The sequence below is a fragment of the Oncorhynchus nerka genome, unplaced genomic scaffold (assembly GCF_034236695.1).
Source record: "Oncorhynchus nerka isolate Pitt River unplaced genomic scaffold, Oner_Uvic_2.0 unplaced_scaffold_712, whole genome shotgun sequence".
Taxonomy (NCBI): Eukaryota; Metazoa; Chordata; class Actinopteri; order Salmoniformes; family Salmonidae; genus Oncorhynchus; species Oncorhynchus nerka.
In genome coordinates this window covers 263,781-290,750 of record NW_027040468.1, presented here as the reverse complement: position 1 = coordinate 290,750, position 26,970 = coordinate 263,781, and the positions used below count along the sequence as shown (strand labels likewise).

The 26,970-nt window shown below is 44.5% G+C and overlaps 1 protein-coding gene across 1 annotated transcript in view; it reads left to right on the top strand.

The window, feature by feature from the left end:
* LOC115116480 (receptor-type tyrosine-protein phosphatase beta-like) overlaps positions 1-23,286 on the top strand; it is a gene marked incomplete at its 5' end in the record, with an annotated part of 135,943 nt that extends 112,657 nt beyond the window's left edge. The window contains 9 exons of the mRNA XM_065016968.1: positions 3,044-3,061; positions 3,281-3,362; positions 3,571-3,661; positions 5,425-5,501; positions 9,212-9,346; positions 12,794-12,957; positions 17,168-17,303; positions 19,881-20,001; positions 23,147-23,286. Coding sequence (XP_064873040.1) covers positions 3,044-3,061; positions 3,281-3,362; positions 3,571-3,661; positions 5,425-5,501; positions 9,212-9,346; positions 12,794-12,957; positions 17,168-17,303; positions 19,881-20,001; positions 23,147-23,169 — 847 coding nt within the window. The remainder of the gene's footprint in view (positions 1-3,043; positions 3,062-3,280; positions 3,363-3,570; positions 3,662-5,424; positions 5,502-9,211; positions 9,347-12,793; positions 12,958-17,167; positions 17,304-19,880; positions 20,002-23,146) is intronic.
* Between the last annotated feature and the right edge of the window lie 3,684 nt (positions 23,287-26,970).

Sequence of the window (26,970 nt, the reverse complement as noted above, 5' to 3'; positions counted from 1 at the left end):
CCATCTCTCCATCCTTCCCTCTTTCCATCCTTCCCTCTCTCCATCCTTCCATCTCTCCATCCTTCCATCTCTCCATCCTTCCCTCTTTCCATCATCCTTCCATCCTCTCCTCTCCATCCTTCCCTCTCTCCATCCTTCCCTCTTTCCACCCTTCCCTCTCTCCATCCTTCCATCTCTCCATCCTTCCATCTTTCCATCCTTCTATCTTTCCATCCTTCCATCTCTCCATCCTTCCCTCTTTCCATCCTTCCCTCTCTCCATCCTTCCATCTCTCCATCCTTCCATCTTTCCATCCTTCCATCTTTCCATCCTTCCCTCTCTCCATCCTTCCCTCTTTCCATCCTTCCCTCTCTCCATCCTTCCATCTTTCCATCCTTCCATCTCTCCATCCTTCCCTCTCTCCATCCTTCCCTCTCGCCATCCTTCCCTCTCTCCATCCTTCCATCTCTCCATCATTCCATCTCTCCATCCTTCCATCTCTCCATCCTTCCATCTCTCCATCCTTCCATCCCATCCTTCCATCTTTCCATCCTTCCATCTCTCCATCCTTCCATCTCTCCATCCTTCCATCTTTCCATCCTTCTCCATCCTTCCATCTCTCCATCCTTCCATCTCTCCATCCTTCCCTCTTTCCATCCTTCCATCTCTCATCCTTCCATCTCTCCATCCTTCCATCTTCCATCCCTCTCCATCTTCCATCCTCCTCTCTCCATCCTTCCCTCTCTCCATCCTTCCTCCCATCCTTCCCTCCCTCTCCATCCTTCCATCTCTCCATCCTTCCCTCTTTCCATCCTTCCCTCTCTCCATCCTTCCATCTCTCCATCCTTCCATCTCTCCATCCTTCCCTCTTTCCATCCCATCCTTCCCTCTCTCCATCCTTCCATCTTTCCATTCCCTCTCTCCATCCTTCCATCTCTCCATCCTTCCATCTTTCCATCCTTCCATCTTTCCATCCTTCCATCTCTCCATCCTTCCCTCTTTCCATCCTTCCCTCTCTCCATCCTTCCATCTCTCCATCCTTCCATCTTTCCATCCTTCCATCTTTCCATCCTTCCCTCTCTCCATCCTTCCCTCTTTCCATCCTTCCCTCTCTCCATCCTTCCATCTTTCCATCCTTCCATCTCTCCATCCTTCCCTCTCTCCATCCTTCCCTCTCTCCATCCTTCCATCTCTCCATCCTTCCATCTCTCCATCCTTCCATCTCTCCATCCTTCCCTCTCTCCATCCTTCCATCTCTCCATCCTTCCATCTCTCCATCCTTCCATCTCCCCATCCTTCTCTCTTTCCATCTTTCCATCCTTCCCTCTCTCCATCCTTCCCTCCCTCCATCCTTCCATCTCTCCATCCTTCCATCTTTCCATCCTTCCATCTTTTTACCCTTCCCTCTCTCCATCCTTCCCTCTCTCCATCCTTCCCTCTCGCCATCCTTCCCTCTCTACATCCTTCCCTCTCTCCATCCTTCCCTCTCTCCATCCTTCCATCTTTCCATCCTTCCCTCTCTCCATCCTTCCCTCTCTCCATCCTTCCATCTCTCCATCCTTCCCTCTCTCCATCCTTCCCTCTCTCCATCCTTCTCTCGTCACTTCTTCTCTGATGCCATCCAATTTTTTTCTGTCCATTGTCACACTGACTCGCAGGGAACCTTGATCAGTATGAGTGAAGGGACAGAGAGAGATGTCATTCTCCCTGTCTCTAAAAATAGATGTGTGTGTGTGTACGTGCTCTCATGTGTGCATGCGTGTGGGTTTGTGCTGAAATAATGGATGCAATCATCCACTAGGTTGTTGCAGATCGATAACAGGAAGGGGTTTAAACCACTCTGTTCTGTTGGTGAACAACCATCATTGATCCCTGGGTTTGCACTCACCAGTCAGCAGGCCTTGACACAGGGGAGGGACTACCATCATTGATCCCTGGTTTGTCACTCATCAGTCAGCAGGCCTTGACACAAGGGAGGGACTACCATCATTGATCCCTGGGTTGTCACTCACCAGTCAGCAGGCCTTGACACAGGGGAGGGACTACCATCATTGATCCCTGGGTTGTCACTCACCAGTCAGCAGGCCTTGACACAAGGGAGGGACTACCATCATTGATCCCTGGGTTGTCACTCATCAGTCAGCAGGCCTTGACACAGGGGAGGGACTATCATAATTGATCCCTGGGTTGTCACTCATCAGTCAGCAGGCCTTGACACAGGGGAGGGACTACCATCATTGATCCCTGGGTGGTCAGTCACTGCTGAGAGGGGATGGACAACACAGTGAACTCCTGTCTACCTCAACACACTGTCTGTGCACCAAACACTCAGTATCTAAACATAGGTCCACCACCAACAGACAGTCTGGGAAATGAATGAACCTTCAGGGTTGTCGTAAACAATGTAATTACATGTTCAGGTCTCTCTTGTGAAAGAGGTCTTCAGCCCTCAATGGGACAACCTGGTTCAATAAAGGTTCAATTCAATTAAACGAGGAAATGTAATTTAAAGGTCATTTCAGCAGAGTGGCGTAGGTCTGTGAGGAAGTAACAAGATTAGTGTGTGAGGAGAGAGGGCACTCTGAATGTCTTAGTCGCCGAAACAAAATGGAGTTCTGAATCTCTTAGTTCGCCGAAACAAAATGGAGTTCTGAATCTCTTAGTCGCCGAAACAAAATGGAGTTCTGAATCTCTTAGTCGCCGAAACAAAATGGAGTTCTGAATCTCAATTAAACGCCGACACAAAATGGAGTTCTGAATCTCTTAGTCGCCGAAACAAAATGGAGTTCTGAATCTCTTAGTCGCCGAAACAAAATGGAGTTCTGAATCTCTTAGTCGCCGAAACAAAATGGAGTTCTGAATCTCTTAGTCGCCGAAACAAAATGGAGTTCTGAATCTCTTAGTCGCCGAAACAAAATGTCTGAATCTCTTAGTCGCCGACACAAAATGGAGTTCTGAATCTCTTAGTCGCCGAAACAAAATGGAGTGTGTAACAAGATAAAAGGAAATGTGTTTAACAGGAACACAGCCGTCTAATCTTACACTCTACTTCTCTTTATTTCAGCAACCGACGCATCTCAAGGTGCGTCTATTACACCCTCCATGTTATCTTCTGTCTCTATAAATCCTGAACTAAATAGGACGACCAAGTAGTATTACAAGTCCTATTATCTGCCCTAAATAAATCACAATAAATCCTGTTTCCATAAACGTTGTTTTACATTTACATTTACAAGTCTCATGAATCATTTACATTCTCGTAGATCATTTCTCTAAGATGTGTCTGTCTGTCTCCTCTCAGCCCCGTCAAAGCAGCCCACTTTGAATCCCACCTCACTAAGCTACAGGCAGACTCCAACTATCTTCTGTCAGAAGAGTTTGAGGTAAACAAAAAAAAAAGAACTTCAGAAATGATTATCTGATAAGAGATCCCCCTTTATCTACAAAAAAAACATGTTTATAAAGTCGTTTTTAAACTTTGAAGTGTTAGTTTATAAACCAATTCTTTATAAACTCCCGTGCTTTATTTCCAAGGCCCCTAGCCCATGGAGCTGTTTCACTAAATCATTGATTATTTCTATTCCCCCTCAGGATCTGAAGGATGTGGGTCGTAACCAGCCTCTGGATGCAGCCCGTCTACCAGAGAACAGGGGCAAGAACCGTTACAACAACATCCTGCCCTGTGAGTAGCCCACAGAGTGGATCTAAGGATTAATGAGAGAGAACCGTTACAACAACATCCTGCCCTGTGAGTAGCCCACAGAGTGGATCTAAGGATTAATGAGAGAGAACCGTTACAACAACATCCTGTCCTGTGAGTAGCCCACAGTGGATGTAAGGATTAATGAGAGAGAACCGTTACAACAACATCCTGTCCTGTGAGTAGCCCACAGAGTGGATCTAAGGATTAATGAGAGAGAACCGTTACAACATCCTGTCCTGTGAGTAGCCCACAGTGGATGTAAGGATTAATGAGAGAGAACCGTTACAACAACATCCTGTCCTGTGAGTAGCCCACAGAGTGGATCTAAGGATTAATGAGAGAGAACCGTTACAACAACATCCTGTCCTGTGAGTAGCCCACAGAGTGGATCTAAGGATTAATGAGAGAGAACCGTTACAACAACATCCTGTCCTGTGAGTAGCCCACAGTGGATGTAAGGATTAATGAGAGAGAACCATCCTGTTAGAGTGGATCAACAACATCCTGTCCTGTGAGTAGCCCACAGAGTGGATCTAAGGATTAATGAGGAGAACCGCCCTGTGAGTAATGAGAGAGAGACCAAGGCCCTACAACAACATCCTGTCCTGTGAGTAGCCCACAGAGTGGATCTAAGGATTAATGAGAGAGAACCGTTACAACAACATCCTGCCCTGTGAGTAGCCCACAGAGTGGATCTAAGGATTAATGAGAGAGAGCCGTTACAACAACATCCTGTCCTGTGAGTAGCCCACAGAGTGGATCTAAGGATTAATGAGAGAGAGACCAAGGCCCTATTCCCTATATAGTACACTACTTTAGACCAGAGCCCTATTCCCTATATAGTGCACTACTTTAGACCAGAGTCCTATTCCCTATATAGTGCACTATTTTAGACCAGAGCCCTATTCCCTATATAGTGGACTACTTTAGACCAGTTTCTACAGGACTCTGTTTGGGAATAGTGGATTACTTTAGACCAGTTTCTATAGGGCTCTGTTTGGGAATAGTGGAGTACTTTAGACCAGTTCTATAGGGCTCTGTTTGGGAATAGTGGATTACTTTAGACCAGTTTATATAGGGCTCTGTTTGGGAATAGTGGATTACTTTAGACCAGTTTCTATAGGGCTCTGTTTGGGAATAGTGGAGTACTTTAGACCAGTTCTACAGGGCTCTGTTTGGGAATAGGGTGCATTTTACTTTTCAAAGTTAAGTTTCTGCTTTGTCGTTGTTCAAGCACATTAATTAAATTGGTCTGGAATAATTGGTCTGGACTCAAAAGTGTTTGTTCAGGTGGCAATACAATTGGAGGTGTCTAATTGTGGAACGGAGAACAAGCCTGCCGTTCACAAACAGCAAACTATGTACGTTTACAGTTGTGAATTCATTTAAAGCAGGGGTTACTTGGTATAAGTTATTAGTGAAGTATGGCCTATCAATCTGTGGCACTGCTCAATACAAAGTGAAGCAGCATCCTTACTTTAATATCATTTTGCTTCAATGCAGCAACAACAACATCTTCAACCCCTCTGTGCAGATTCCAAGACCTTTACAGTATTTTCTTACCAGAGCTTTAATGTAACTGAGGTGATGAGTTTGTTCGTCTGAAACTTGAAGACTTGAAGACTTGAAGACTTGACGACTTGATGACTTGAAGACTTGAAGACTTCAGTCAATGCCTAGAGGCATTAGCTCAGAGGGAGAACCCAGTCAGTCACACTAACGACATCTCTCTTCTGTTCTAGATGATTCCACCAGAGTGAAGCTCTCCTACCTGGAGGATGACCCCTGTTCTGACTTCATCAATGCCAGTTATATACCAGTAAGTTCTGAAAGTAGCGCTCACTAGCTGAAAGTAGAGCTCACTAGCTGAAAGTAGAGCTCACTAGCTGAAAGTAGCGCTCACTAGCTGAAAGTAGAGCTCACTAGCTGAAAGTAGAGCTCACCAACTGAAAGTAGCGCTCACTAGCTGAAAGTAGAGCTCACTAGCTGAAAGTAGAGCTCACTAGCTGAAAGTAGAGCTCACCAACTGAAAGTAGCGCTCACTAGCTGAAAGTAGAGCTCACTAGCTGAAAGTAGAGCTCACTAGCTGAAAGTAGCGCTCACTAGTTGAAAGTAGAGCTCACTAGCTGAAAGTAGAGCTCACTAGCTGAAAGTAGTCACCGATAATTGAGTATTACGTCACATATGTGCAGAGATGTACACCACGTCACTGCTCTGTCTCACTCTGTCTCTCTGTCTCTCTCTGTGTCTCACTCTGTCTCTCTGTCTCTCTCTCTGTCTCTCTCTGTGTCTCTCTCTGTGTCTCTCTGTCCGTCTCTCTCTCTGTCCGTCTCTCTCTCAATTCAATTCAATTCAAGGGCTTTATTGGCATGGGAAACATGTGTTAACATTGCCAAAGCAAGTGAGGTAGATAATATATAAAGTGAATATATAAAGTGAAATAAACAATACAAATTAACAGTAAACATTACACATACAGAAGTTTCAAAACAATAAAGACATTACAAATGTCATATTATATAAATATACAGTGTCTCTCTCTCTCTCTGGATCCTTCTTCTTCTCTCTCTGGCTCCTTCTTCTTCTTCTCTCTGGCTCCTTCTTCTTCTCTCTGGCTCCTTCTTCTCTCTGGCTCCTTCTTCTTCTCTCTCTGGCTCCTTCTTCTTCTTCTCTCTGGCTCCTTCTTCTCTCTCTGGCTCCTTCTTCTCTCTGGCTCCTTCTTCTTCTCTCTGGCTCCTTCTTCTCTCTGGCTCCTTCTTCTTCTTCTCTCTGGCTCCTTCTTCTTCTCTCTCTGGCTCCTTCTTCTCTCTGGCTCCTTCTTCTTCTCTCTCTGGCTCCTTCTTCTCTCTGGCTCCTTCTTCTTCTTCTCTCTGGCTCCTTCTTCTTCTCTCTGGCTCCTTCTTCTCTCTGGCTCCTTCTTCTTCTCTCTCTGGCTCCTTCTTCTCTGGCTCCTTCTTCTTCTCTCTGGCTCCTTCTTCTCTCTGGCTCCTTCTTCTTCTTCTCTCTGGCTCCTTCTTCTTCTCTCTCTGGCTCCTTCTTCTCTCTGGCTCCTTCTTCTTCTTCTCTCTGGCTCCTTCTTCTTCTCTCTGGCTCCTTCTTCTTCCCTCTCTGGCTCCTTCTTCTCTCTGGCTCATTCTCTCTCCTCCTTCTTCTCTCTCTCTCTCTCTCTCTCTCTGGCTCCTTCTCTCTGGCTCCTTCTTCTTCTCTCTGGCTCCTTCTTCTCTCTGGCTCCTTCTTCTTCTCTCTCTGGCTCCTTCTTCTCTCTGGCTCCTTCTTCTTCTCTCTCTGGCTCCTTCTTCTCTCTGGCTCCTTCTTCTTCTTCTCTCTGGCTCCTTCTTCTTCTCTCTCTGGCTCCTTCTTCTCTCTGGCTCCTTCTTCTTCTCTCTCTGGCTCCTTCTTCTCTCTGGCTCCTTCTTCGTCTCTCTCTGGCTCCTTCTTCTCTCTGGCTCCTTCTTCTTCTTCTCTCTGGCTCCTTCTTCTTCTCTCTCTGGCTCCTTCTTCTCTCTGGCTCCTTCTTCTTCTTCTCTCTGGCTCCTTCTTCTTCTCTCTGGCTCCTTCTTCTTCCCTCTCTGGCTCCTTCTTCTCTCTGGCTCATTCTCTCTGGCTCCTTCTTCTCTCTCTCTCTCTCTCTCTCTCTCTCTCTCTCTCTCTCTCTCTCTCTCTCTCTCTCTCTACATCTTGCTAGCTTGCACTTAAATGGTGAGGGGCTGAAACTCATTGTCTGGAACTTGAATTGCCAGGGGTCCACGTGGGGGGAAATGTAGTGAAAACGGCAGCACACAGCTTCCAGTAAATCGTGTCTTTTAAACTATGGGTCACGGCTACTAGAGGTTAAACAGTAACTCTGATCAGAGTACTTTCTGCATGTATGAACTACACATGGACACATCCAGCCCAAAGAGGGAGCTCTCAAAAATACTTAGCAGTCACCAAAGTTCCAGATCATGTCTTTACCTTCAAGGACATATCACACCTGATTTCTTAAAAACATATAGGACTACTGTGTGTCACAGGGGGCTGGTTTGGTGGGCACAGATTCGGTAGGAAGGTACAGTAATTATGTGACTGGTGTCAATCATCCGGTAATTGGTTTCAGTATGAGCTTCAGGGGGGCTGCCCAGTAGAGGTTATCATTAACACACACACACACACACACACACACACACACACACACACACACACACACACACACACACACACACACACACACACACACACACACACACACACACACACACACAACTGGCCCCTTCTGGCTCACTCTCTCTCTCTCTCTCTCTCTCTCTCTCTCTCTCTCTCTCTCTCTCTCTCTCTCCACACTAATGAGTTAGTCCCTGTGTGTTCTCTCCAGCTAGATCAGACAGAGACACCAGGGTGTCTAAGGACCCCCCGTTAGACCCACACCCTCGGTGGTCATTAGAGCAGGTCAGCTGGAATGTTACAAATTACCTTTAAATGCCAGGATTGAACTGTATTCTCTGTGTGTGGCCTTTTCCTTCAGGTACTTAGAACACATTTCTGTCTTTGTCTCATTAGAGTGTGAGATGTGGCTGTAGGTTCAGACTGTCTTTGTCTCAATAGAGTGTGAGAAGTGGCTGTAGGTTCATATGTCAGACTGTCTTTGTCTCATTAGAGTATGAGAAGTGGCTGTAGGTTCAGACTGTCTTTGTCTCAATAGAGTATGAGAAGTGGCTGTAGGTTCAGACTGTCTTTGTCTCATAGAGTATGAGAAGTGGCTGTAGGTTCATATTTCAGAATTAGAGTGTGAGGCTGTAGGTTCAGACTGTCTTTGTCTCATTAGAGTGTGAGATGTGGCTGTAGAGACTGTCTTTGTCTCATTAGTATGAGATGTGGCTGTAGGTTCATATGTCAGACTGTCTTTGTCTCATTTGAGTATGAGAAGTGGCTGTAGGTTCATATTTCAGACTGTCTTTGTCTCATTAGAGTGTGAGAAGTGGCTGTAGGTTCAGACTGTCTTTGTCTCATTAGAGTGTGAGAAGTGGCTGTAGGTTCAGACTGTCTTTGTCTCATTAGAGTGTGAGAAGTGGCTGTAGGTTCAGACTGTCTTTGTCTCATTAGAGTATGAGAAGTGGCTGTAGGTTCAGACTGTCTTTGTCTCATTAGAGTGTGAGATGTGGCTGTAGGTTCAGACTGTCTTTGTCTCATTAGAGTGTGAGAAGTGGCTGTAGGTTCAGACTGTCTTTGTCTCATTAGAGTGTGAGATGTGGCTGTAGGTTCATATGTCAGACTTAGAGTCTGTTTCAGACTGTCTTTGTCTCATTAGAGTGTGAGAAGTGGCTGTAGGTTCATATGTCAGACTGTCTTTGTCTCAGTAGAGTGTGGGATGTGGCTGTAGGTTCATATTTCAGCATAAATCTGCATTTGCAACACTTACTCCACTGTTATAAGGTTTCAACTTACAAGACCATCCCAAAATATGTTTTTTTTTGCCATAGGCTCTGAAATCAGGCTTCCTCCCCCATGATTGAACGACTGATTGACTGACTGATCCCCATCTGTCTGTTTCAGGGGAACAACTTCCGCCGCGAGTACATCGCCACCCAAGGCCCTCTCCCCGGAACCAAGGATGACTTCTGGAGGATGGTGTGGGAGCACAACGTATACAACGTCGTCATGGTGACGCAGTGTGTCGAGAAGGGACGGGTGAGTCGGAGATTCGGGGGGAGGGAGGGAGGGGGGTGGGGGTGACAGATGTGTTTCCATAGTGACTCAGAGAAATAAATAGTTCCTAAAGAACCCTGATAATGGTCAGTAATCTAAATCATTGAGCACTTGACATTAGGCTTGACTGGGATTAACCGAACACGTCCTCATTCACATCGACGGGGCTGAAGTGGAGCTGGTCGAGAGTTTCAGTTCCTTGGTGTTCACATCACCAACAAACTATCATGGTCCAAACACACCAAGAAAGTCGTGACGAGGGAAGGACAATGCCTCTTCCCCCTCAGGAGACTGAAAATATTTGGCATGGGTTCCCAGACCCTCAAAAAGTTATACAGCCACACCATCGAGAGTATCCTCACCAGTTGCATCACCACCTGGTATGGCAACTGCTCGGCATCCGACCGTAAGGACCTACAGAGGGTAGTGAGTATGGCTCAGTACATCACTGGGGCCAAGCTTCCTGCCATCCATGACCTCTATACCAGGCGGTGTCAGAAGAAACCCCCAAAAATTGTCAAAGACTCCAGTCCCCCAAGTCATAGACTCTCTGCTACTGCACGGCAAGTGGTACCGGAGCGCCAAGTCTGGGTCCATATCACCCAGCGGTAGTCCTGATCACCCAGCGGTGGTCCTGATCCCCAGCGGTGGTAAGATCACCCAGCGGTAGTAATTGATCACCCAGCGGTGGTGGCCTGATCACCCAGCGGTGGTAGACCTGATCACCCAGCGGTAGTTTTGATCACCCAGCGGTAGTAGACCTGATCACCCAGCGGTTTAGACCTGATCACCCAGCGGTAGTAGACCATATCACCCAGCGGTAGTAGGCCTGATCACCCAGCGGTAGTAGGCCTGATCACCCAGCGGTGGTAGACCTGATCACCCAGCGGTAGTAGACCTGATCACCCAGCGGTAGTGACCTGATCACCCAGCGGTAGTAGACCTGATCACCCAGCGGTAGTGACCTGATCACCCAGCGGTAGTGACCTGATCACCCAGCGGTGGTAGACCTGATCACCCAACGGTAGTGACCTGATCACCCAGCGGTAGTGACCTGATCACCCAGCGGTAGTAGACCTGATCACCCAGCGGTAGTAGGCCTGATCACCCAGCGGTGGTGACCTGATCACCCAGCGGTGGTAGACCATATCACCCAGCGGTTGACCTGATCACCCAGCGGTAGTAGACCTGATCACCCAGCGGTAGTAGACCTGATCACCCAATGGTAGTTGACCAATCACCCAGCGGTAGTAGACCTGATCACCCAGCGGTGGTAGACCTGATCACCCAGCGGTAGTAGACCTGATCACCCAGCGGTAGTAGACCTGATCACCCAGCGGTGGTGACCATATCACCCAGCGGTAGTAGACCTGATCACCCAGCGGTAGTAGACCTGATCACCCAGCGGTAGTAGACCTGATCACCCAGCGGTAGTAGACCTGATCACCCAGCGGTAGTAGACCTGATCACCCAGCGGTAGTAGGCCATCACCCAGCGGTAGTTGATCAAGCGGTAGTAGACCTTGACCCAGCGGTAGTAGACCTGATCACCCAGCGGTAGTACTGATCACCCAGCGGTAGTGACCTTCATTTTATGATCACCCAGCGTTTTATTTTGATCACCCAAGTCATAGTTTGTTTAGAAAAAAAGAAACTGCTTGTTGTACTGAGTGTCAAATCTCGGTCAAAGGCTCCTTAACAGCTTCTATCCCCAAGCCATAAGACTGCAGAACAATTAATCAATTGGCCACCCGGACTATTTACATTGACTCCCCTCCCCTTGTTTTTACACTGCTGCTACTCAATGTTTATTACCTATGCATAGTCACTTTACCCTATACATATACAAATTAGCGTCTAACCGATATTGACTGGACAACTTTGGTGGGTTACATTGACTAACCGGACTAGAAACATTGGATGGACATTGAACAAACAAACAAATGAATAAATGAACGAACTATTCAATAAATAACTCAATCCCTTAATCAACCAGTCAGTCATTGAGTCAGTCAGTCAGTTACATTGACAACAACATTGACTCGAGATCCGGTTAATTGACTAACCGGCACATTGACTGTCCCGTACCAGGTTAATTGACTAACCGGCCGGCTGACATTGTACTACCCCGCTGTATACTGTCATTATTGTTATTTTATTGTGTTTTTATTTTTACTTTAGTTTGTTTAGAAAAAATTTTTTAAACTGCATTGTTGGTTCAGGCCTTGCCAGTAAGCATTTTACGGTAAGGTCTAAACCTGTTGTATTCGGCGCATGTGACAAATACAATTTGATTTGATTAGACATAAGTCTGATATTATTGGACTTTACTTTGTGGGGACATTTTGGGTGGATAGAGGGATGAATGGATGGACAATCACAAACAAACAAATGAATAAATGAACGAACTATTCAATAAATAACTCAATCCCTTAATCAACCAGTCAGTAACAATCAGTCAGTCAGACAACAAATCAAGAAATCTAATGGTCTAAGTAACAATCCCCGAAACAGGTGAAGTGTGACCACTCACTGGCCAGTAACAATCACCTCAGTAATGGAACCTCAAATGCTGTCTGAAACTGTCCTCAGAAACAATCAGGGAGAAAAATCACCTCAGTAACAATCACCTCAGAAACAATCCCCTCAGTAACAATCACCTCAGTAACAATCACCTCAGTAACAATCACCTCAGAAACTATCGCCTCAGTAACAATCACCTCAGAAACTATCGCCTCAGTAACAATCACCCCAGAAACAATCACCTCAGTAACAATCACCTCAGTAACAATCACCTCAGTAACAATCACCTCAGTAACAATCACCTCAGAAACTATCGCCTCAGTAACAATCACCCCAGAAACAATCACCTCAGTAACAATCACCTCAGTAACAATCACCTCAGAAACAATCGCCTCAGTAACAATCACCTCAGAAACAATCACCTCAGTAACAATTGCCTCAGAAACAATCACCTCAGAAACAATCACCTCAGTAACAATCACCCCAGAAACAATCACCTCAGATAATATGGCAGCTTCTCTGTTACTGTCACTCTATTGAAATCTGTAGTCCAACAGGACAACCTGTTTTTATATAAACCATCAGTACCAAGACAGATAAAACTATTCAATCCTCTCATCGCTTAGATCCTGATCTACAAAGTACATTCTAGACCTGGTGTGGAGGTCCCACTTTATTTTTTTAAATATATATTTATTTATATACAACGCTGGGCCAATTGTGCGCCGCCTTATGGGACTCCCAATCCCGGCCGGATGTGATTCAGCTTGGATTTGAACCAGGGACTGTAGTGTCGTCTCTTGCACTGAGATACCGTACCTTAGACCGCTGCGCCACTCGGGAGCCCCCAAAAGGGAGATACCCTGCATTTCCTGTCCTGAACATCCCTCATCCTGTGTCTCTTCAGGAAGGTCGCCCCAGCTTCCCTCGGGTGGTGAGACACTTCCACTACACGGTGTGGCCAGACCACGGGGTCCCCGAGACCACCCAGTCCCTCATCGAGTTCGTACGGACCGTCAGGGACTACATCGACAGGGCCCCCAGCACTGGAGCCACCGTTGTTCACTGCAGGTATGTGGAAGGGCCACATCGGTGTGTGTGTGTGTGTGTGTGTGTGTGTGTGTGTGTGTGTGTGTGTGTGTGTGTGTGTGTGTGTGTGTGTGTGTGTGTGTGTGTGCGTGTGCGTGTGCATGCCGGTGTGTGTGTGTGTGTGCGTGTAATGAACACACGCTCAAACTCACACACTTTGGATAGACTTAAAGGGACATTATGTAGTTGCTACATCCATTTTTTGTATTTATAAATGTATATTTGTATATATCCACTGATTCTTGAATAATATAACTTATAAATGCCTCATGAGTTTAGTTCAACTGTCACACTCCATCAGAACCCAAAATATATGCTTGTCCCCCCCATGTTTGTAAACATTGTAAATGTAAACAAACACTGTATAGCCTCATAACATGGTTAAAACAATCATTGTGACATCATGGAGGGTCAGTCCTTGCATCCATAGCTCTGTCTATTAACCTGAGAGTGGTTACATTTCTCCAGGCCCATCCCTCAGCCTTTTTACCAAAGCAGAGGCGGAGTGTCCATTTTGTTATTGTTTCATCTGTGGATTTGCCCTTTAAAACAGCTGCATATTGTCAATATATCAAAGCGTCACCAACGAAAAAGGTCAACAACAGGCCTATAACAAACGCAGCATATGCCAAGCATGTTTCACGTGTCAATAACACTTTTAGTAGTGCTCAAACTATGCCATTACATTATTTTTCAAATCAATGAGCCCAATCAGACCTCCAGGGCTAATAAGTCCTTAGGTTTGATCGATAAGCAGGATGTTAGCCTCTTCCTCTGTCCTTTCAGACCTTAGTCACTTTTCACAATGAGGGAATGTTTGGCCTCGGGTTAAACAACTAGGCTGATCTATACTTCCATATTAACAAGTCCTATTCCTGAAGACCAAGAGGTATAATATTTATTGGAATGACTGGAATTCTGATAGACTTTGGTTTTTAATGAACCTGGCTGAGGGTGTCTGGACCACCCTCAGCTCTATATAGACAGAAATTAGATGAACCTGGCTGATGGTGTCTGGACCACCCTCAGCTCTATATAGACAGAAATGAGATGAACCTGGCTGATGGTGTCTGGACCACCCTCAGCTCTATATAGACAGAACTAGATTAACCTGGCTGATGGTGAACTGGACCACCCTCAGCTCTATATAGACAGAAATGAGATGAACCTGGCTGATGGTGATCTGGACCACCCTCAGCTCTATATAGACAGAAATGAGATGAACCTGGCTGATGGTGTCTGGAGCACCCTCAGCTCTATATAGACAGAAATGAGATGAACCTGGCTGATGGTGTCTGGACCACCCTCAGCTCTATATAGACAGAAATGAGATGAACCTGTCTGATGGTGTCTGGACCACCCTCAGCTCTATATAGACAGAAATTAGATGAACCTGGCTGATGGTGTCTGGACCACCCTCAGCTCTATATAGACAGAAATGAGATGAACCTGGGTGAGGGTGTCTGGACCACCCTCAGCTCTATATAGACAGAAATTAAATGAACCTGGCTGATGATGTCTGGACCACCCTCAGCTCTATATAGACATACATGAGATGAACCTGGCTGATGGTGTCTGGACCACCCTCAGCTCTATATAGACAGAAATGAGATTAACCTGGCTGAGGGTGTCTGGACCACCCTCAGCTCTATATAGACAGAAATGAGATGAACCTGGCTGATGGTGTCTGGACCACCCTCAGCTCTATATAGACAGAAATGAGATGAACCTGGCTGATGGTGTCTGGACCACCCTCAGCTCTATATAGACAGAACTAGATTAACCTGGCTGATGGTGAACTGGACCACCCTCAGCTCTATATAGACAGAAATGAGATGAACCTGGCTGATGGTGATCTGGACCACCCTCAGCTCTATATAGACAGAAATGAGATGAACCTGGCTGATGGTGTCTGGAGCACCCTCAGCTCTATATAGACAGAAATGAGATGAACCTGGCTGATGGTGTCTGGACCACCCTCAGCTCTATATAGACAGAAATGAGATGAACCTGTCTGATGGTGTCTGGACCACCCTCAGCTCTATATAGACAGAAATTAAATGAACCTGGCTGATGATGTCTGGACCACCCTCAGCTCTATATAGACAGAAATGAGATGAACCTGGCTGATGGTGTCTGGACCACCCTCAGCTCTATATAGACAGAAATGAGATGAACCTGGCTGAGGGTGTCTGGACCACCCTCAGCTCTATATAGACAGAAATGAGATGAACCTGGCTGATGGTGTCTGGACCACCCTCAGCTCTATATAGACAGAAATGAGATGAACCTGGCCGAGGGTGTCTGGACCACCCTCAGCTCTATATAGACAGAAATGAGATGAACCTGGCCGATGGTGTCTGGACCACCCTCAGCTCTATATAGACAGAAATGAGATGAACCTGGCCGATGGTGAACTGGACCACCCTCAGCTCTATATAGACAGAAATGAGATGAACCTGGCCGATGGTGAACTGGACCACCCTCAGCTCTATATAGACAGAAATGAGATGAACCTGGCCGATGGTGTCTGGACCACCCTCAGCTCTATATAGACAGAAATGAGATGAACCTGGCCGATGGTGAACTGGACCACCCTCAGCTCTATATAGACAGAAATGAGATGAACCTGGCCGATGGTGAACTGGACCACCCTCAGCTCTATATAGACAGAAATGAGATGAACCTGGCCGATGGTGTCTGGACCACCCTCAGCTCTATATAGACAGAAATGAGATGAACCTGGCCGATGGTGAACTGGACCACCCTCAGCTCTATATAGACAGAAATGAGATGAACCTGGCCGATGGTGTCTGGACCACCCTCAGCTCTATATAGACAGAAATGAGATGAACCTGGCTGATGGTGTCTGGACCACCCTCAGCTCTATATAGACAGAAATGAGATGAACCTGGCCGATGGTGCTCTACACTCCTTCAGGTTCAGATCAACAGGAATGTAAAGTTCACAGATAAGCCACAACACACTTTACAGGAAGGAGAAGTAAGGGTCGTTAAGCCACAACACACTTTACAGGAAGGAGAAGTAAGTAAGGGTCGATAAGCCACAACACACTTTACAGGAAGGTGAAGTAAGTAAGGGTCGTTAAGCCACAACACACTTTACAGGAAGGTGAAGTAAGTAAGGGTCGTTAAGCCACAACACACTTTACAGGAAGGAGAAGTAAGTACGGGTCGTTAAGCCACAACACACTTTACAGGAAGGAGAAGTAAGTAAGGGTCGTTAAGCCACAACACACTTTACAGGAAGGTGAAGTAAGTAAGGGTCGTTAAGCCACAACACACTTTACAGGAAGGAGAAGTAAGTAAGGGTCGATAAGCCACAACACACTTTACAGGAAGGAGAAGTAAGTAAGGGTCGATAAGCCACAACACACTTTACAGGAAGGTGAAGTAAGTAAGGGTCGATAAGCCACAACACACTTTACAGGAAGGTGAAGTAAGTAAGGGTCGATAAGCCACAACACACTTTACAGGAAGGTGAAGTAAGTAAGGGTCGATAAGCCACAACACACTTTACAGGAAGGAGAAGTAAGTAAGGGTCGATAAGCCACAACACACTTTACAGGAAGGAGAAGTAAGTAAGGGTCGTTTTTCCCCCAGAGGAGAGTCCATTACTCGGCGGTGACTCTTTCTCCAGACGCGGGTATCGCTCTCAGCTACAGGAGTCTGCCATTCCATCACTGTTGGTGACGTCTAGAGCCTAGACCAGTGATCTACTGACCCTGACTGGCTTCCCTTTATGTCCAGATGTTAGATGTGCCGTCAAAGTGGAGAGAGAACTCTGTTAGTACTGGTGTACTGTGTTTCAGTGAATCGTCCAGCTGGAATGATGTTATGTGCAGCGTCCTGGATGATGGATTGTGATTGACCGTCATCATTTATCATTACTGTGTGTGTGTGTGTGTGTGTGTGTGTGTGTGTGTGTGTGTGTGTGTGTGTGTGTGTGTGTGTGTGTGTGTGTGTGTGTGTGTGTGTGTGTGTGTGTGTGTGTGTGTCAAAGGAGAAATCCTTCAATCAGGATGGTAGCTGTGTAGGCACACCAATTAAATTAAAAACCAATATCAAATGATTTTAATATGATTTACCGCAAGTGTATAAATACATGGACGTCAAAGGTAAATGTTATGTAAACTACATGAATCACTCTTCTCTCTCTCTCTCTCCCTCAGTGCTGGAGTGGGTCGTACAGGGACGTTCGTGGTTCTGGACCGGGCCCTTCAACAGCTGGACAGCATAGGAACAGTGGACGTCTACGGCTGTGTGTTTGACCTCCGACTGCACCGCTCTCACATGGTGCAAACAGAGGTAACGCCGGATAAAACTCTCAGTTCAACACAACGGTTTCCATCAGCTGGTACATTTCCATAAGTATAAAGAACGTCAAAGTTAGCCAGGGATACCCAGTGATAATATATAGCCAGTGATACCCAGTGATAATATATAGCCAGTGATAATATATAGCCAGGGATACCCAGTGATAATATATAGCCAGTGATACCCAGTGATAATATATAGCCAGTGATACCCAGTGATAATATATAGCCAGTGATACCCAGTGATAATATATAGCCAGTGATACCCAGTGATAATATATAGCCAGTGATACCCAGTGATAATATATAGCCAGTGATACCCAGTGATAATATATAGCCAGTGATACCCAGTGATAATATATAGCCAGTGATACCCAGTGATAATATATAGCCAGTGATAATATATAGCCAGTGATACCCAGTGATAATATATAGCCAGTGATACCCAGTGATAATATATAGCCAGGGATACCCAGTGATAATATATAGCCAGTGATAATAAATAGCCAGTGATACCCAGTGATAATATATAGCCAGTGATACCAGTGATACAGTGATAATATATAGCCAGGGATAGTGATAATATATAGCCAGTGATAATATATAGCCAGTGATACCCAGTGATAATATATAGCCAGTGATAATATATAGCCATGTGATAATATATACCCAGTGATAATATATAGCCAGTGATACCCAGTGATAATATATAGCCAGTGATACCCAGTGATAATATATATAGCCAGTGATAATAAATAGCCAGTGATACCCAGTGATAATATATAGCCAGTGATACCCAGTGATAATATATAGCCAGTGATACCCAGTGATAATATATAGCCAGTGATACCCAGTGATAATATATAGCCAGTGATACCCAGTGATAATATATAGCCAGTGTTAATGTATAGCCAGTGGTAATATATAGCCAGTGATCCCAGTGATAATATATAGTGATAATATATAGCCAGAGATAATATATAGCCAGTGATAATATATATATAGCCAGTGAGCCAGTGATAATATATAGCCAGTGATAATATATAGCCAGAGATAATATATAGCCAGTGATAATATGTAGCCAGTGATAATATATATATAGCCAGTGAATAATATGTAATATATAGCCAGAGATAATATATAGCCAGAGATAATATATAGCCAGTGATAATATATAGCCAGTGATAATATGTAGCCAGAGATAATATATAGCCAGTGATAATATATAGCCAGTGATAATATATAGCCAGTGATCCCTAGTGATAATATATAGCCAGTGATAATATATAGCCAGTGATAATATATAGCCAGAGATAATATATAGCCAGTGATAATATATAGCCAGTGATAATATATAGCCAGAGATAATATATAAGTGATAATATATAGCCAGAGATAATATATAACCAGAGATAATATATAGCCAGTGATAATATATAGACAGAGATAATATATAGCCAGTGATAATATATAGCCAGTGATAATATGCCAGAGATAATATATAGCCAGGAATAATAAATGGGGATGTGTATCAGAAAGTTGTGTTTCAGCAGAATCAAAGGGAAGGCTTCATCCTATTGATCTGCTATGCAGTGGTAATGATAGCACAATGTTTGTGCCAGAGACACAACGTCTTGCAATAGCTCCCCAATCATAATGCCTAGGCTTTAGCTTAGTGGGATAACACAGTCTGTTGTCAAAATGGGAACGGCACAACGTATATAGCAGACATGTTGCATGAACAGTAGTATTGATGTGAATGCTGTCCTCCCCACAGCAGATGAACAGTAGTATTGATGTGAATGCTGTCCTCCCCACAGCAGATGAACAGTAGTATTGATGTGAATGCTGTCCTCCCCACAGCAGATGAACAGTAGTATTGATGTGAATGCTGTCCTCCCCACAGCAGATGAACAGTAGTATTGATGTGAATGCTGTCCTCCCCACAGCAGATGAACAATAGTATTGATGTGAATGCTGTTCTCCCCAGAGCAGATGAACAGTAGTATTGATGTGAATGCTGTCCTCCCCACAGCAGATGAACAGTAGTATTGATGTGAATGCTGTTCTCCCCACAGCAGATGAACAGTAGTATTGATGTGAATGCTGTTCTCCCCACAGCAGATTAACAGTAGTATTGATGTGAATGCTGTCCTCCCCACAGCAGATGAACAATAGTATTGATGTGAATGCTGTCCTCCCCACAGCAGATGAACAGTAGTATTGATGTGAATGCTGTCCTCCCCACAGCAGATGAACAGTAGTATTGATGTGCATGCTGTCCTCCCTACAGCAGATGAACAGTAGTATTGATGTGAATGCTGTCCTCCCTACAGCAGATGCACAGTAGTATTGATGTGAATGCTGTTCTCCCCACAGCAGATGAACAATAGTATTGATGTGAATGCTGTTCTCCCCACAGCAGATGAACAGTAGTATTGATGTGAATGCTGTCCTCCCCACAGCAGATGAACAGTAGTATTGGTGATATTGATGTGAATGCTGTCCTCCCCACAGCAGATGAACAGTAGTATTGGTGATATTGATGTGAATGCTGTCCTCCCCACAGTACCAGTACTCCTTCCTCCACCAGTGTGTTCGAGATGTCCTGAGAGCCAGGAAGCTCCGTAGTGAGCAGGAGAACCCTCTCTACCCCATCTATGAGAATTTCAACCCAGACTACTACCGTGGTAAGACTACACCACCATACCAAGACTATATATCCAGACTACTACCATGGTAGGACTATACCAAGACTATATATCCAGACTACTACCATGGTAGGACTATACCACCACACCAAGACTATATATCCAGACTACTACCATGGTAGGACTATACCAATATTATATATCCAGACTACTACCATGGTAGGACTATACCACCACACCAAGACTATATATCCAGACTACTACCATGGTAGGACTATACCAATATTATATATCCAGACTACTACCATGGTAGGACTATACCCCCATACCAAGACTATATATCCAGACTACTACCATGGTAGGACTATACCAAGACTATATATCCAGACTACTACCATGGTAAGACTATACCACCATACCAAGACTATATATCCAGACTACTACCATGGTAGGACTATACCAAGACTATATATCCAGACTACTACCATGGTAGGACTATACCACCACACCAAGACTATATATCCAGACTACTACCATGGTAGGACTATACCAATATTATATATCCAGACTACTACCATGGTAGGACTATACCCCCATACCAAGACTATATATCCAGACTACTACCATGGTAGGACTATACCAAGACTATATATCCAGACTACTACCATGGTAGGACTATACCAAGACTATATATCCAGACTACTACCATGGTAGGACTATACCACCATACCAAGACTATATATCCAGACTACTACCATGGTAGGACTATACCAAGACTATATATCCAGACTACTACCATGGTAGGACTATACCACCACACCAAGACTATATATCAGACTACTACCATGGTAGGACTATACCAATATTATATATCCAGACTACTACCATGGTAGGACTATACCCCCATACCAAGACTATATATCCAGACTACTACCATGGTAGGACTATACCACCATACCAATTCTATATATCCAGACTACTACCATGGTAGGACTATACCAAGACTATATATCCAGACTACTACCATGGTAAGACTATACCACCATACCAAGACCATATATCCAGACTTCTACCATGGTAGGACTATACCACCATACCAAGACTATATATCCAGACTACTACCATGGTAGGACTATACCAAGACTATATATCCAGACTACTACCATGGTAGGACTATACCAAGACTATATATCCAGACTACTACCATGGTAGGACTATACCACCACACCAAGACTATATATCCAGACTACTACCATGGTAGGACTATACCACCACACCAAGACTATATATCCAGACTACTACCATGGTAGGACTATACCACCATACCAAGACTATATATCCAGACTACTACCATGGTAGGACTATACCAAGACTATATATCCAGACTACTACCATGGTAAGACTATACCACCATACAAAGACTATATATCCATACTACTACCCTGGTAAGACTATACCCCCATACCAAGACTATATATCCAGACTACTACCATGGTAGGACTATACCACCATACCAAGACCATATATCCAGACTACTACCATGGTAGGACTATACCACCATACCAAGACTATATATCCAGACTACTACCATGGTAGGACTATACCCCCAGACTATATAGACTACTACCAGACTATACCAAGACTATATATCCAGACTATAGATATAGAATATAGAATATAGAATATAGAATATATTTCTAGATATAGAAAACTATAGAATTACCATGACTGGAAGGACAGACGTCTGTAAGCCTACCAATAGAATTACCATGACTGGAAGGACAGACGTCTGTAAGCCCACCAATAGAATTACCATGACTGGAAGGACAGACGTCTGTAAGCCCACCAATAGAATTACCATGACTGGAAGGACAGACGTCTGTAAGCCCACCAATAGAATTACCATGACAGGAACGGACAGACGGCTGTAAGCCCACCAATAGAATTACCATGACTGGAAGGACAGACGTCTGTAAGACTACCAATAGAATTACCATGACAGGAAGGACAGACGTCTGTAAGCCTACTAATAGAATTACCATGACAGGAACGGACAGACGGCTGTAAGCCTACCAATAGAATTACCATGACTGGAAGGACAGACGTCTGTAAGCCTACCAATAGAATTACCATGACTGGAAGGACAGACGGCTGTAAGCCTACCAATAGAATTACCATGACTGGAAGGACAGACGTCTGTAAGCCTACTAATAGAATTACCATGACAGGAACGGACAGACGGCTGTAAGCCTACCAATAGAATTACCATGACTGGAAGGACAGACGTCTGTAAGCCTACTAATAGAATTACCATGACTGGAACGGACAAAGCCAACATGGCAGCTGGTTCCCTCCACCAGAGAACATAGACTTGATGGTTAGACTGGTCCCTCCACCAGAGAACATAGACTTGATGGTTAGACTGGTCCCTCCACCAGAGAACATAGACTTGATGGTTAGACTGGTCCCTCCACCAGAGAACATAGACTTGATGGTTAGACTGGTCCCTCCACCAGAGAACATAGACTTGATGGTTAGACTGGTCCCTCCACCAGAGAACATAGACTTGATGGTTAGACTGGTCCCTCCACCAGAGAACATAGACTTGATGGTTAGACTGGTCCCTCCACCAGAGAACATAGACTTGATGGTTAGACTGGTCCCTCCACCAGAGAACATAGACTTGATGGTTAGACTGGTCCCTCCACCAGAGAACATAGACTTGATGGCAATATCCCGTTCTAGTATGTCTAACTCTATGTCTTTAATCACAGTTCCATTTTGAGTCGCTAAAACGATAATCCCCAAAACCGTCTAAAGGACGTAATCATAAGGAAGGATACATTTTGTGCACGTGTGTGTTTAGTGCACGTGTGTGTTTAGTGCACGTGTGTGTTTAGTGCACGTGTGTATTTAGTGCACGCGTGTGTTTAGTGCACGAGTGTGTTTAGTGCACGTGTGTGTTTAGTGCACGTGTGTATTTAGTGCACGTGTGTGTTTAGTGCACGTGTGTGTTTAGTGCACGCTTGTGTTTAGTGCACGAGTGTGTTTAGTGCACGTGTGTGTTTAGTGCACGTGTGTGTTTAGTGCACGTGTGTGTTTAGTGCACGTGTGTGTTTAGTGCACGTGTGTGTTTGACATAATATTTGACTAAATGTGCCTTTGTTTGTCTTCCTCTCTTCAGATTTTGTGTACACGGGACGCTAACTAACGACAGTCTGGGTTCCTCTCCACACAACTGAGTGAGAAGGAAAACCAGGGAAGAATCTGTTCAATACCACCAGACAGCCATTATTCTGTCACAAATAAAGCACTATAGAGTGTGGGGGGAGGGGGGTATACAGCCATTATTCTGTCACAAATAAAGCACTATAGAGTGTGGGGGGGGGGGGTGTAGCTATTTATGTTTGATACACTGTTGGTTCAACCTCTCAGGATGTCTATTTAAAATGGAGCAGATTGACCTCTGGAAATATTGCCGTTTCGTCCACTTATAGCTGAATCTTAGGTTGCATTCAATGAGATGTGATTATATTGTTTTGCACCTAATTGTAAAGCTTTTCCAAGAAACATTATTCCCTAAACTCATGTTATTTCAATATTAGTAATGTCTGATGAAAAGACAAAAGGAACTGATATAAAATGTAGATATAATGATTCTTATTCAACATAACAGAAAAAAAAGATGAATGAAAGCAATGAGGCGAAGCAATGAATGGGATTCTATGAGGCGTAGCTTCCCTACATCACAAAGCATTATTATGACAAGGCCTGAATGCCTAAAAACCTTCCCTGAAGAAACCTTCCCTACATCACAAAGCATTATTATGACAAGGCCTGAATGCCTAAAAACCTTCCCTGAAGAAACCTTCCCTACATCCCAAATGGCACCCTATTCTCTTCCCTATGTGGCCTGAATGCCTAAAAACCTTCCTGAAGAAATTCCCTGACCCCAAATGGCACCCTATTCTCTATGGGCCTAATCAAAGGTGTGCACTATATAGGGAATAGGAACCCAAATGGCACCCTATTCTCCATGGGCCCTAATCAAATCAAAGGTGTGCACTATATAGGGAATAGGGACCCAAATGGCACCCTATTCTCCATGGGCCCTAATCAAAAGGTGTGCACTATATAGGGAATAGGAACCCAAATGGCACCCTATTCTCTATGGGCCCTAATCAAAAGGTGTGCACTATATAGGGAATAGGGACCCAAATGGCACCCTATTCTCCATGGGCCCTAATCAAAAGGTGTGCACTATATAGGGAATAGGGTGCCATTTGGGTACAAAGACCTTTCTGTATAATATGTTCTAAATCGTAGTTGCTGGTTTGTAGTTTAACAAAAGAATGAACCCGGAGCAGACAGACAGACAGCTAGCTGTCTTGAGAGTAGCTCATCACAATGCTGTCTAGATCCTTGTATAAAGTAGCAGACCGTCTGTACAGTTGGTTGTGAATAGTCCTCTTATCGTTTAAACATGGCGTCAGGTCATGTTGTGTGTGTGTGTGTGTACCATTGAGATTGTACAGTAGAGCCTGGAGGAGGGAACAGCATATAGTTTGTATGCCATCTCAGCTACCTATGTTTTCTAGGGCAAAGGAAAACTCCACTGGAAAACAAACGCCATCTTGTATTCGGTTGTTTCCGGAAAGAGGTGGTAACCTTTTCTCCATGGTCCTTCGAACCAAGATGGAGGAGTGTTCATGAGAGAGACTGTATGGGTTTTGTACATTACCTTCTTCAAAACATGATGTTGCATTTCTGATCATCCTTTTGCATAAAACTAGGCTGATGGATGTGTCTGTGAACAATACGAACAGGGATCTTTCTATGTCATGTGTGGAACTGAGCGGGAGATCCCTTCAACTGAATCTGAGCTGGCCAGCTTCCTGATATAAACAGGAGAAGGTCTAGAAGTTGGACTAAACTAAAAAAACTTCACACAATAAGCAATACTGGCCAAATCCTGCTGAGATCCTGGGGATAAAGTGAGAGAATTGAATAAAATGTCAACATCCTGACCCTGTGAGAGGTCTGCAGTGGCCAAGACACTGACCTTTCCAGGCTACAGGTTTTGGGACGTGGCATTTCTCTGTCTGAGCTTCTCTGAGCCCAGAGCCACGGAAACAGACCGAGCTACAGAAGACACAGTGTTGGTTGGCATTAGTCCATTGTTACTGAAGACAATGCAGATCTTCAGTACCTCTCACTACCTTAGTATTTCAAAATCAATCTGTATCTACATATAAATAGACGTTCAGATTGAATCTTCTCTCCAATGGCTCCCATTATGTTAGTGTTTCTACTCTATATTCAAAAATCACACATTTATTTTAACTTTGTTGTTCAATTTAAACATTAAAAAATACTATCTTTAAAAACAAATACTAAGATGATCATTTTCAGGGTTCTGACTCCTCCCAGTAGTATCAGATGGAACATTCTGACTCCTCCCAGTCTCAGATGGAACACATTCCTCCCAGTAGTATCAGATGGAACACATTCTGACTCCTCCCAGTAGTATCAGATGGAACACATTCTGACTCCTCCCAGTAGTATCAGATGGAACACATTCTGACTCCTCCCAGTAGTATCAGATGGAACACATTCTGACTCCTCCCAGTAGTGTCAGATGGAACACATTCTGACTCCTCCCAGTAGTATCAGATGGAACACATTCTGACCCCTCCCAGTAGTATCAGATGGAACACATTTTGACTCTCCCAGTAGTGTCAGATGGAACACATTCTGACTCCTCCCAGTAGTATCAGATTGAACACATTCTGACTCCTCCCAGTAGTATCAGATGGAACACATTCTGACCCCTCCCAGTAGTATCAGATGGAACACATTTGACTCCTCCCAGTAGTATCAGATGGAACACATTTGACTCCTCCCAGTAGTATCAGATGGAACACATTTTGACTCCTCCCAGTAGTATCAGATGGAACACATTTGACTCCTCCAGTAGTATCAGATGGAACACATTCTGACCCCTCCCAGTAGTATCAGATGGAACACATTCTGACTTCTCCCAGTAGTATCAGATGGAACACATTCTGACTCCTCCCAGTAGTGTCAGATGGAACCAGTCCTCCCCCAGTAATCAGATGGAACACATTCTGACTCCTCTCCCAGTAGTATCAGATGGAACACATTCTGACAGATGGAACCTCCCAGTAGTGTCAGATGGAACACATTTTGACTCTCCCAGTAGTATCAGATGGAACACATTTTGACTCCTCCCAGTAATATCAGATGGAACACATTCTGACTCCTCCCAGTAGTATCAGATGGAACACATTCTGACCCCTCCCAGTAGTATCAGATGGAACACATTCTTCCCAGTAGATCAGATGGAACACATTTGACTTCTCCCAGTAGTATCAGATGGAACACATTCTGACTCCTCCCAGTAGTATCAGATGGAACACATTCTGACTCCTCCCAGTAGTATCAGATGGAACACATTCTGACTCCTCCCAGTAATATCAGATGGAACACATTCTGACTCCTCTCAGTAGTATCAGATGGAACACATTCTAACTCCTCCCAGCAGCAGGGATATTGAATTTCCTGTTTAGTCCTATTCCCCTCTTCACAAAAAAATGCCGGTGCTCGTCATTGCTTTTGCACCAAATGACCCCACACAGCAAGTAAGGCAGTGTATACAGTATTATGTAGAGTAGTGCACCAGTCTCTCAGGCTTGACCCTCTCACCCCTGTCCTCCCCTATAAGCCTAAAGGTCATATCAAAAGAGATTGTCCCCAGATAATAGAGTACAGAAACATCAACTCTCTCCATCTGTTCTCCTCTCTGCTGGGAGTTGAGTGGATCTAATAGTGTGGTATTAAGCTCCACTGTAGATTCCTCAAAAGTTTTCATTACCGAAATCTATATCAATCCCCTTCCAGTTGGTATAATTTACAGTTGGTATCATTTACAGTATGTATCATTTACAGTTGGTATAATTTACAGTTGGTATCATTTACAGTATGTAT